Source organism: Papio anubis, chromosome 15, assembly GCF_008728515.1.
Source record: "Papio anubis isolate 15944 chromosome 15, Panubis1.0, whole genome shotgun sequence".
NCBI lineage: Eukaryota > Metazoa > Chordata > Mammalia > Primates > Cercopithecidae > Papio > Papio anubis.
The window spans coordinates 1,414,970-1,427,454 of record NC_044990.1 but is presented as its reverse complement, the minus strand read 5'-3'; the positions used below and the strand labels follow the sequence as shown (position 1 = coordinate 1,427,454).

General features: G+C 42.0%; 1 protein-coding gene across 14 annotated transcripts in view; it reads right to left on the bottom strand.

Moving 5' to 3' along the window:
• Window positions 1-12,485, bottom strand: part of ZDHHC20 (zinc finger DHHC-type palmitoyltransferase 20) — a 93,957-nt gene that overhangs the window by 61,579 nt on the left and 19,893 nt on the right. For all 14 annotated transcript variants that reach the window (XM_003913663.4, XM_017951125.2, XM_021929485.2 and 11 more), the window contains exon 2: window positions 178-204. In XM_003913663.4, the coding sequence (XP_003913712.1) occupies window positions 178-204 (27 nt within the window). The remainder of the gene's footprint in view (window positions 1-177; window positions 205-12,485) is intronic.

Genomic DNA, 12,485 nt, shown 5'->3' with positions numbered 1-12,485 from the left:
TGAAATGTTTTGGTCTGGAAATAACCCCATTACTAGATCTTGTTTTAATTACTTAAAATTTAAAGATAGGGATTTTATTTCTAAAAAACAAAAACACATGTATTCATCAATAAATAGTCTGTTCCAATTAAAATATCATTAAGCATTTAACTTAAATTGAAACTAAAAGTGTCTTACCATTTTCTTCATTTCCAAAAATAGTAACTAGAATAGAAGAAAAAACAGTGAATAAATATACTTTAAACATTTTGTATGTAAGTTTTATTTCAGGTTGAATATTCATCTTAATATCATTTTCAAAAAAATAAAATTTAGTTATAAATTGTCGACACTAATGCAAAGTCAAAATTGCACTAAAAAAACTCCAAAACCATTAAAATGCTAAAATTCAAATTCTTTATCATTAACACTACAGTCACACCAAATGTTTTCAGAACTTTATTAATTTTAAGTGTATCAACATGGTTATAGCTGCAATGTTTTCTTTAGCTCTTTCCTTAATGATATCTGCAGAATGAATAGAACTGTCCTCTATGACCCTCATAACTTATTTATTAGTCTGTAATGTACTCTTATCAACCTCTTTGTGAATCTATGCTCAAGACAAATGCATTTTTTCTAAAGAAAAAAGTAGAAGAACTTACCCTAATTTTTAGTGTTTTATTTTTCTCTGAATAATCAAATACTGAAGAATTCAGACCATGCACAGAAAATGTAATTCAGTGTCTACCTCTCTTATGTTTTCTTCCATCTTGTATCACTCTTGTGATGAATAAAGCCAACGACCACTTCAGTCTACCAAGCCTGAAACCCTGGGAAGTGCTATTTACTCTTTCTTTCTGGATAATCCAATGGCCTCGAGTCATGTTGGTTCTACTCTCTAAGTCTGTTTATAATCTGTTGCCTATTCTCCAATCCCTCCCCACTGCCTTCCTCAAATGCAACAGCTTAAGGCATCTTCCCATAGTCAGTGTAACACATCACCACCAGCAGCAAATCTGATGAGCACTCTTCAACACCTGTGAGTCACTTTCGGAATGAAGTCCAAAATCTTCAGGGTAGGTAGCAAACACTACAAGCCCTCTGTAATCTACAATCTCTCTACCTCTCTAGTTTCCTTTTTTTTTTTTTTTTTTTCTTTTTGAGACAGGGTCTTGCTCTGTCGCCCAGCCTGGAGTGCAGTGGTGCAATCTCGACTCACTGCAACCTCCACCTCCCAGGTTCAAGTGATTCTCCTGCCTCAGCCTCCTGAGTAGCTGGGATTACAGGTGCGTGCCACCATGTCAGGCTAATTTTTGTATTTTTAGTAGAGATGGGTTTTCACCATGTTGGCCAGGCTGGTCTCGAACTCCTGACTTCAAGTGAACCCGCCCGCTTCAGCCTACCAAAGTGCTGGGATTACAGGCGTGAGCCACTGCGCCAGGCCCTCTCTAGTTTCTTCTGTCATTTGCCCATATTTCTGGTCTAATTATTCTAAACAATTGTGGTCTCCCAGATGCATCAAGCTGTTTCATATGTGCCATGTACCTTGTCTATTCATCCTTCAAGGCCCGTTTTGAATACTAGCTCCTTTGTTTTTTTTTTTTTTTTTTTTTTTGAGACAGAGTCACCGCTCTGTCGCCCAGGCTGGAGTGCAGTGGCCGGATCTCCAGCTCACTGCAAGCTCCATGCTCCAGTTCAAGCCATTCTCCTGCCTCAGCCTCCAGAGTAGCTACAGGACTACAGGCTCCCGCCACCTAAGCCCGGCTGAGTTTTTTGTATTTTTTAGTAGAGGCAGGGTTTCACCGGGTTAGCCAGGATAGTCTCGATCTCCTGACCTTGTGATCGCCCGTCTCGGCCTCCCACAAAAGTGCTGGGATTACAGGCTTGAGCCACGGCGCCCGGCCTTACTAAGCTCCTTGTAAGCCTTCCTGGAGTCCCTCTTAAGACAGAGTAGATCACTCCTTTATATCACCACTGATCACTCTTCCATCTTTACCACACCATCTCATTTCTCTTTTATTTTTCAATTACTTGTCAATATGTCTGTACTTGCAGTTCATCTCCTTGAAGTGAATCCGTCTTGAATAGTTAACAGCCCTGCAAGTTATCATTAGCTCCATTTACAGATAAGTAAACTAAGGCTCAAAACAATTAAATGACCTTCCCTAGGTCACCCAAAAGAGCTAGTATATGTAGTATAGAAGGGATTTGAACTAAAAGTCTGTTCAGACTACTGGTAAGGATGAAAACTTGATAATGTACTGTGATATCACCACTCTCCTCAAGTAGAGAATCACATCTAGCTAACAGTTTCCAGTGGTTGTGCCTTTAGCCTCTCACTAAGATATTCAGGGAACAACAAAATTGCTTCATATAAACACAAAGCTAGGCGGGCACAGTGGCTCAACGCTAATCTCCTTTGGGAGGTTAGATAGGCCCGGATCGCTAGTCAGGAGTCCGAACCAGCCTAATATCGATGAACTATCTGTACTAAAAAATGCAAAATTAACCGGAAATATTGCGCAATATCCACACCTACTTGGGAGGCTGAAACAAGCAGAGGCAGGGGTGCAGTGAGCAAGGTGCACTACCGCTCCAGCCTGGACAACAGAAATGAGCTCTGTTGCAAAAAAAAACCTATTTCAACCAACAATGGCCTGAATGCGTTTTCTTCTGAGGACTTTCCTGACCACAGAATGGGTTAAATAAATCGTTACATATTCCCACACCACTTTATGCGCCTTTCATAACACCTGACACTTATAATTACTGGTTTACAGTTCATAGTTCCTTCTAGGATTTTTTTTTCCTGAAGGTACAGGACATGACTTTTTCATCAGCCTCTGAAACAGTGTACAGCATGGAACAAGCTCTCAGTATTTGCTAATGGCACACACTCTAACTATAGAGACAAAGAGACATGGCTGGGGACAGCAATCTGTAAAGACCTCTCACAGCGAAGGGAACAAGGCTATTCCATTTTTTTTTTTTTTGGGGCGGGAATACCGGCTGTAGCCGCCCAGGCTGGGAATGGGGAGTGGGCGCAGGTGTCACTGCAAGCTCCGCCTCCCGGGTTCCGCCCATTCTCCGCCTCAGCCTCCAGTAGCTGGGACTACAGGCATCGCCACCTCGCCGGCTAGTTTTTGTGATACTTTTAGTAAGTGAGGACACCGTGTTAGCCAGGATGGTCTCGATCTCCTGACACCGTGATCCACCATGGCCTCTAGGTACTGGGATTACAGGCGAGCCACGGCGCCCGGTAAGGCTATTCCATTTTAAGGGAATCCCCAATATTTTTCTTTGTTTTTGTTTGTTTTTGAGACAGAGTTTTGTTTGTCACCCAGGCGGGTAGTAGTGATGTGGCTGCAACCTCCACCCCCTGGGTTCAAGCAATTCTCCCGCCTCAACAGCCGAGTAGCTGAGATTACAGGTGCGCCACTCACGCCTCACTAATTTTTGTATTTTTAGTAGAGACAGGGTTTTGCCATGTTGGCCAAGTGGTCTTGATCTCCTGACCTCTCGTGATCCACCAGCCTTGGATTCCTAAAGTGCTGGGATTACAGGCGTGAGCCATCATGCCCAGCCCAAAATATGTTTTATAAAATTCTTTTGATGACAAAACCAAGCTTACAAAAACACTGTGGGGCTGGGCATGGTGAGAGCCATGCCCGTAATCTCAGCACTGGGGAAAGGCTGGTGGGTGAATCCGCAGTGAAGTTCCAGACCAGCCCACCAGCCAAGATGAAGTGAAACCCCATCTCTAAAATACAAAATTACCAGACACAGCAGCATCGCCTATAGTCCCAGCTACCGAGGTGAGCAAGAGAGCAACGAACCTGGGAGGCTGAGAGGAGTTACAGTGAAACCAGATGGCATATCGCTCAGCCTACAAGTGAAAAACTGAACTCTGTCTCAAAACAACTAACTTCTTTCTTTCTTTCTTCTTTCTTTCTTTCTTACAAAAACCTATTAGGCATACTAAATGTTTATACATGATTTTTTAAATGTAAATGTGGTATTTCAATATTGTCAATGACACTAATCTCATTTTAGAGATGGCTAATTCATGGTTCTTTGTGAGCATTGAGAATTTGGCTATGTCCTATTCTTCACTTCATTGCCTTCTTGCCCATCTCCCTTGTGGAGCCACAAGAAAATGTCAGATGCTCACTTTATCAGTATACTTGTATCTACTATGGCTACGGGATCAGTTCTTGCAAAGGTACATCTTGAGGGAGGAAACTGTCACTGGGAAAAATTTGTTTGCCCTCCTTAACAAGTGAAGCATGTGACAAAGAAACTCCTATTATTTCCTTTATCCTGTTTTAGCTTTGAATTCTTGTAATGTGAGGATGTGGCTGTCTGAATGTGCAACTGTCAACTTTCTGGCCTTGATGGGCCAGTTACATGCTGGATATAGAATTCTGGGTTGACGGTTGCTCCATAAGTACTTTAAATGTGTACTTCCTTCTAAATTCCATGGTTCTGATGACAAATCTGCTGTTACTCTGTTTTTTCCCCTATAGGTAAAGTGTCCTCCTGTTTTCAAGATTTTATATTTAGTTGTCAGAATTTGGTTATAATGTATGTTTGGAGTGGATTTCTTTGGGATTTTTCTGTTCAGAGTTTGCTGAACTTCTTGAGTTCTTCTTGAGTATGTCCTTCACCAAGTTCAAAATTTTAAACTATCATTTCTTTGAATACCTTTTCAACCATATCGTCTTTCTTCTCCCTATAGGACTCTGATGGTACAAATATTAGACCTTCTAAAATAGTCCCACAAGTCCCTGATGGTTGTTCATTTTTGTTTTTCAAGTATATTTTCTCTCTTTTGTTCAGACTAGGTAATTTCTAATGTGTTTTTATCTTCAAGTTCATTCATTTTTTCCTCTGCCCTCCGTTCTGTGACTTTTTCAAAATTTTGGCTATTGTATTTTCAGTTTAAAAAATCTCCATCATCTACAGTTCTTCGTCTTCTGTTTTGTTGGGAGTATATTTTTTCATGATTCAATTGCAAATTGAATCATTTTAAGAACTCTTCATTAAAGTCCTTGTCAGGTAATTCCAACATCAGTGTCTTTGGGTTTAGCATCTATTGTCTTTTCTCATTTAGTTTTCCTGGTTCTTGGTAGGATGGATGGTTTCAATTGCACCCTGAATGTTTTGAGACTCTAGATCTTATTTAAATTTGTTTTGCAGGCCTCACTCTGACTCCCACACAGTGGAGATCTTAGAACACCACCTTGCCATCAGGCAGGAGTACAAGTCCCGGCTCCCGCTAAGTCTGCGGACATATCTTGGCTGGGAAGGAAGGGTGGGGTGCCTCATAGTGCTTCCCATAGCCTCCCATTGGGCACCATGAGAGGGCACTTGTTACTGTTTGGGGTGGGGGATGGAAGGCACACATCATTACTGCTAGTGGGAATGAAAATCTAGGCTCTGACTAAGCAGCTTCACCTTTTCTGATACTATCCCAGCAGGAATGTTGGGGAAGAGACACAGGAGGGGTCTTGTACAGCTGGGCAAGGTGGGGAGATCTTAAGCTCAATACTCCAGTCTTTGTTGGTGAGAGTGGGGGGTGGAGCACAGTTTGATAACTGTTTTGGCTGCAGTAGGGCAGTTATTGTCTACAAGTTTCTGTCTTACTAGGTTGTCCCTTTCCTGGCTTGACTAATAATGAAAATGGTTTTTCTAGGGTTTGTTTTGGTCTGTATTGATTGGTGTTTCCAGGTTGACAGCTGCTCTAGCACATATATGAAGAAAAAAATAAATCTAGGGAACGCCTGCCATGTTATTCCTCAGGTCGCAAGGTCCCTAGCTGATCTGGCTTCTTCTTGCTAGCTTTCAAGAGTCTTCTGGTTTCCTTGTACATTTTTCAGGGATTTTAGCTGTACTTACTAAGAAAAGGAAGAAGAGTCTCTATTTCATCTTGTCTCAGAACTGGAAGTCCCTGCTTGTTGTCCTACTGCCCAATAGCATCTGTTATAGGAGGTGCGACAACTTCTTTATCCGATAATCAGTTCATAGACCGCGTGAGTGATTTCACCTTTTGTCTATTATGATTTTCGTGTATTCACAAATCTTGGTGGACATAATATTTTGTACTTGTCCATTTTTAAGCTGCTGATAAGACATGCCGAGAGACTGGGAAAAAAGAGGTTTCATTGGACTTTACAGTTCCACATATCTGGGAAGGCCTCCAGAATCATGGCTGGGAGGCAAAAGGCACTTCTTACACGGTAGGCAAAGAAAATGAGATGCAAAAGCAGAAACCCCTGATAAAACCATCAGATCTCGTGAGACTCATTCACTACCCTGAGGAACAGTGTGGAACCACCTCCATGACTCACATGATCTCCCACTGTGTCCCACTCACATACTTGGGAATTACAGGGTACAATTCAAGGCGAGATGTGGGGTGGGACTGTGTCGCCTCACTCAGTTTTATTACTTAAGTAAATATCTAAAAGCGGGATTGCTGGGTCTGATGTTAAAACATGTGCTGGGGCTGGTAGCGGTGGCTCAAGCCTGTAATCCCAGCTTTGGGAGGCGAAGACGAGGCGGATCGAGGTCAGGAGATCGAGAGACCATCCTGGCGAACAGGTGAAACCCGTCTCTACTAAAAATACAAAAACTAGCGAGGTGAGTGCGGTATACAATGGTCCAGCTACTCCGAGACTGAAGACAGGAAGAATGGCGGGAACCAGGCCGGGCTTGCAGTGAGCTGAGATCCGGCCACTGCACTCCAACCTGGCGACAAGAGCAAGACTCCGTCTCAAAAAAAAAAAAAACCATGTGCTGAACTTTACCGGGGAACCAGCCAAACTGTTTTCAAAGTGGCTGTATTTAGCCACAAAATGTTTAGCACTTCCGCCCACGGTGGATCAGAGTTACAGTTGCTCCACATCCTCATAGCAGCTTAGAACTGACAGTTTTAAAATTTAGCTGTTCAAAAAAAATATGCAGTGGTATCTTCATTGTGCTTTTGTGTTTTTCCTAATAACTAATGATGCGCTGTGTTTTAGCATTTATTAACAATCAATTATCCTTATTTGTGAAGTTGTATGTTCAATGGTGCCCCTCTTTTAACTGTATTGCTTATTGGTTCTTTATGTATTCTGGATATAAATCTTGTTATGTATGTTTTATTTTCTCCTAGTCCATAACTTGCCTCTTTATATTTTAAATTGTCTTCTGAAGAGCACAAACTCTTAATTTGTGAAGTCTTAATTTATCAATTTTTTCTTTTATCATTCATGCCTGGGAAATCTTTGCCAGCCTATGAAAGTCACAGTTTCTTACATGTTTTCTTCTAGAAGTTTCATAGGTTTTTACATTTAGGTCTGTAATGTATTTTCATTTTATTTCATTTCATATTTTTATTATTTTTTGAGACAGAGTCTTGCTCTCATTTTATTTCATATTTTATTTTATTATTTTGAGAGAGAGTCTTGCTCTGTCACCCAGGCTGGAGTGCAGTGGCGTGATCTCCAGTTCACTAAAACCTCCACCTTCTGAGTTCCGCCATTTTCCTGCCTGACCGTGGCGTAGCTCTTCAGTTTTGTTTTCTCTAACACACAGAACCTTGCACATATTTTTGTTAGATTTATCCCTAAAATATTTCATGTTTTTGGTGCTATTATAAACAGCATTTCTAAAAATTCCAATTTTAATTACTCATTTGCTATAGAATACTATTTAAATGTTTTAGTTTTGTTTAATGGCCTTGCTTATTGTGCTGGCTAAATTCACTTTTGGTTCTAGTAGCTTGTTTTGCAGATTCTTTGGGATTTTCTACACAAATGACTAGTAATCAACAGGGTTTATTTTCCTTTCCTTCCGTGTGTGTGTGTGTGTGTGTGTGTGTGTGTGTGCGTATGCCAAGGCTTTAAAAGGAAGATAAAATACCTAGTAAGTGAAGGGGAGTCCGGGCACATTCCTCTTCAGACTCCAGCAAACAAGCCCAGTACAAACACAAACCATCCCACCACATATCTCATATAAGCTTTACAGGCTGGCTGTACCGGAGAATCTGTTGGGGCAGCCGTTCAGTTTACTGAAAGCCTTGAGGAACCAAAAGAAATTCCTTTGTTCCCCTGTAACTTTGGGCTATAAAAGCAAGCATTTCGCATTGTTCGGGGCCCTCTTGTATGCTACAATGGAATGGAGGCACCAGGTTGAACTTGTAGTAAAGATCCTTGCTTGGCTCTGACTCTGGACTCTGGTGGTCTTCTTTGGGGAACAAGCGGTCTGGGCATAACAGTAAGTTTACTGATATTTCAATTAAAATCAAAGTCTGGCTTTAGAGGTTTTATATCTTCTATCTCCACATTTGTATCTCCTTTTTCCATTGAGAATTCTGGTTCTTAAGGACACAAGGGATGAAGAACTGTAATATCCCATATTGCTTACCCAATAATCTCAAGATAGTGACACCAATAACACTGCCATGTATGGATTACTTAAAAGTTTGAATAATGTTTCACATAGTCTCTCTCCATTCTCTATTGGCTGTGCTGTATCTACACTGCATACAGAAAGCATACATTATCCACTGACAAACATTATTCCTCATTTTAGTCCAGTCTTGGGTCCTAGAAAATAAATATAATAAATATTTAATGCTCATATTAGAGTTTAATTTGTATTTCTGATCCAATTTGGTTGTCTGAAGCTCCTCTCATTCTCTAGCAAACCAGTTTTGCTACAGATTACTGTTCAAGTTCTGTTTTTATGCAGTGATTTGGAGTGACTCAAGAAAATAATGCACTATTACCATCATCTTCCCTAAATCCATATGATGATGATGACTTTTGAAAAGATCAGGCCAGATGTCTTGTGAAATGTCCTACAAATTCTAGAAATCACTACCCATTAGCACAGAGACATTCCTTTCTTTTTAAAGCACTGCACAGCGTTCCATGTATGGATATTCCAGCTACACAATCAGCCTTCTATTGATGGGCATTGTGTTGTGCTCAATCCTTTGCTACTGCAATGTTGCAATAAATAACCTTGTGCATGTGCTGTTTATTTGTGGAAGTTTATCTTCAGTGTAGATTCCCTAATAGTGCGATTACTGAACCATAAGTAAATCTTTCCACCATGTGTTTAGCTTTTTGCAAAAAAAACTTTTATAAGGGTTGTATCATTTTATACTTCTACCAGCAATGAATGAGACTGACTGTTTCTCTGCAGTCTACTGGATGAAGTTTTTCAAACTTTGGTATGGCAGGGAGTAATTTTTAACTTTCGTGTTCATCTTGTAAGTGAGGGGTCAGTATCTTTTCTTTATGTGTCATTTTCATTTTTTTCCCCTGTGGAAACATCTGTATTGCTTTTTGTTTTGTTTGTCTTTTCTATTGGGCTTGGTGATTCTGAGATATTGTTAAGAGCTCCATTGCCTTAAGATCATCCCATATATGTTCTTCTAATGTTTAATGTTTTCAGTTTTACATTCATTCTTGGTCCCTGTTGAAATGACCAATTCCAGGGGCAGGAAAAGTAAACAACACTGAAATATGTTGCCAGAAAAGAAAGGAAGTACTAAAACAACAATGAGGTTACATGAGCTTTTTGACAAGATTGGCGGAGAACACCTACTGGCCAAATCTGAGACAAACTGAACAATACAATACACATCAGTTTATAACTCACAAAACAGAATTTGCTGGGTGCATGCTGATATATGTGAGTGAATCAATATATAAGTAAATGGGAAGGATAATATCTTCCATATGGTAGAATTCTAACTAGTAAATGTAGGAAGGAATCATGTAATTAGAAAAACATTTGGGCCGGGCGTGGTGGCTCAAGCCTGTAATCAGCACTTTGGGAGGCCCGAGGCAGGCGGATCGGAATCAGGAGATCCCGAGACCATCCTGGCTAACACGGTGGGAAACCCGTCTCTACTAAAATACAAAACGGTGAGGTGGGGCACCTGTAATCAGCTACTTTCGGGAGGCTAGGAGGCAGGAGAATGGCGTGAATCGGGGCCGGAGCTTGCAGTGAGCGAGACCGGCGCCACCTCCTCCAGCCTGGGAGACAGAGCGAGACTCCGTCTCAAAAAAAAAAAAAAAAAAAAGAAAGAAAAACACCATTTGGCAACCAGCACAGTAATAACTGTTTCAAGCAAGAAGTCTCAATAGATGCTAAAAGAAGTAAGTGAAAGTAATGACAAACGGATTATTCACAGTGTTTCAAAATGTCTCCCAATAAGAAATAACTCAGGTTGGGTTCTCTGGAATCAGATGTTGAGACAGAGTTTGGGGTGCAATGTATTTACTAGGGACCAGCATATGTGAAAGGAAGGGGGAAGAGGTATAAGAGGGCTAAGGGAGCAATCTCACTGCAATGTAGGCCTAGCCTCAGCAACTGGCAGGGAGCTCTGAAGTGGGCAGTCCCACCCCACCTCACTCAGGCATTGTGTGCAAGCTGCACCCGGAAGGGTGTGACCCTGGATGATATGAGTCACACTGAAAGTGCTGGAAGCTATCTGCTGACTGCACTGACCAAAACTACGCAACAAGTCCTTCCTCAAAAAGGAATCCGTGTGAGGTGGTGGTCTAACAGAATACTAATTACAAAGAAAAACTATACCTTTACAGAATGGAGAAACGTAACACACACAACCTTAGGTGTTGATCAACATTAACGGTCTCCAAAATGTTACAATGACACAGCATTACTTCTGTGATATTCTTGCTGAAAACACACAGGCACATCTCACCTCATAAGGTGCTTCAATTTATTGTGCTTTGCAGGCATTGTGTTTTTTACAAATTGAAGGTTGTGGCAACCCTGCATTAAGCAAGTCTATCTGTGCTATTTTTCCAACACTTTCTGCTCACTTTGTGTCTCCATGTCACATTTTGGTTAATTCTCACAGTATTTCAACCTTTTTCATTATCATAATATCTGCTCTGGTGCTCTGTGATCAGTGATCTGTGAGGTTACTATTTTAATTGTTTTGGAGTCCCACCAACTGCATCCATATAAGATGGAAAACTTGCCGGGCGCGGTGGCTCAAGCCTGTAATCCCAGCACTTTGGGAGGCCGAGACGGGCAGATCACGAGGTCAGGAGATCGAGACCATCCTGGCTAACCCGGTGAAACCCCGTCTCTACTAAAAAATACAAAAAACTAGCCGGGCGACGTGGCGGGTGCCTGTAGTTCCAGCTACTCGGGAGGCTGAGGCAGGAGAATGGCGTAAACCCGGGAGGCGGAGCTTGCAGTGAGCTGAGATCCGGCCACTGCACTCCAGCCTGAGCGACAGAGTAAGACTCCATCTCAAAAAAATAAAAAATAAAAAAAAGATGGAAAACTTAATAAATGTGGTTTTTCTATCACTCCATTGACCAGACATTCCTCTATCTCTCCCCCTCTCCTCGGGCCTCCCTATTCAACAATACTGTAATCAAGCCAATTAATAATCCTACAATGGCCTCTAAGTGTTCAAGTGAAAGGAAGAGTCACACACCTGTCACTTTAGATCAACAGCTAGAAATGACCAAGCTTAGTGAGAAAGACATGTTAAAAACCGAGACAGGCGAAATGCTAGGCCTCTTGGGCCAAAGTTAGCCAAGCTGTGAATGCCAAGGAAAAGTTCTTGAAGAAAAATAGAAGTACTACTCCAGCAAATAGATGAATAAGAAAGTGCAACAACGCTGATACGAAAAAAGTTCGAGTGTTCTAGACAGAGGATCAAATCAGCCACAGACCGCACCCAGCTGCTTTATTGAATATTTTAAGCCCACTGTTGAGACCTACTGCGTTCAGAAAAAAAGATTCCTTTCAAAATATTACTGCTCATTGAAAATGCACCTTGCCACCCCAAGGGCTCTAATGGAGATGTACAAGGAGATTCATGTTGTTTTTATGCCTGCTAACACACCTATTCTGCAGCCCACGGATCAAGGAGTCACTTCAACTTTCAAGTCTTTTTTTTTTTTTTTTTTTGAGGCGGAGTCTCGCTCTGTCGCCCAGGCTGGAGTGCAGTGGCCGGTTCTAAGCTCACTGCAAACTCCGCCTCCCGGGTTCCCGCCATTCTCCTGCCTCAGCCTCCCAAGTAGCTGGGACTACAGGCACCCGCTGCCACGTCCGGTTAATTTTTTGCATTTTTAGTAGAGATGGGGTTTCACCGTGTTGGCCAGGATGGTCTCGATCTCCTGACCTCGTGGTCCGCCCGCCTCGGCCTCCCAAAGTGCTGGGATTACAGGCGTGAGCCTGTAATCCCAGCACTTTGGGAGACCAAGGCGGGCGGATCACGAGGTCAGGAGATCGAGACCATCCTGGCTAACACGGTGAAACCCCGTCTCTACTAAAAATGCAAAAAAAATTAGCCGGGCATGGTGGCAGGCGGTGCCTGTAGTCCCAGCTACTCGGGAGGCTGAGGCAGGAGAATGGTGTGAACCCGGGAGGCGGAGCTTGCAGTGAGCCGATATCGTACCACTGCACTCCAGCCTGGGCGACAGAGTGAGACTCCGTCTCAAAAGGAAAAAAAA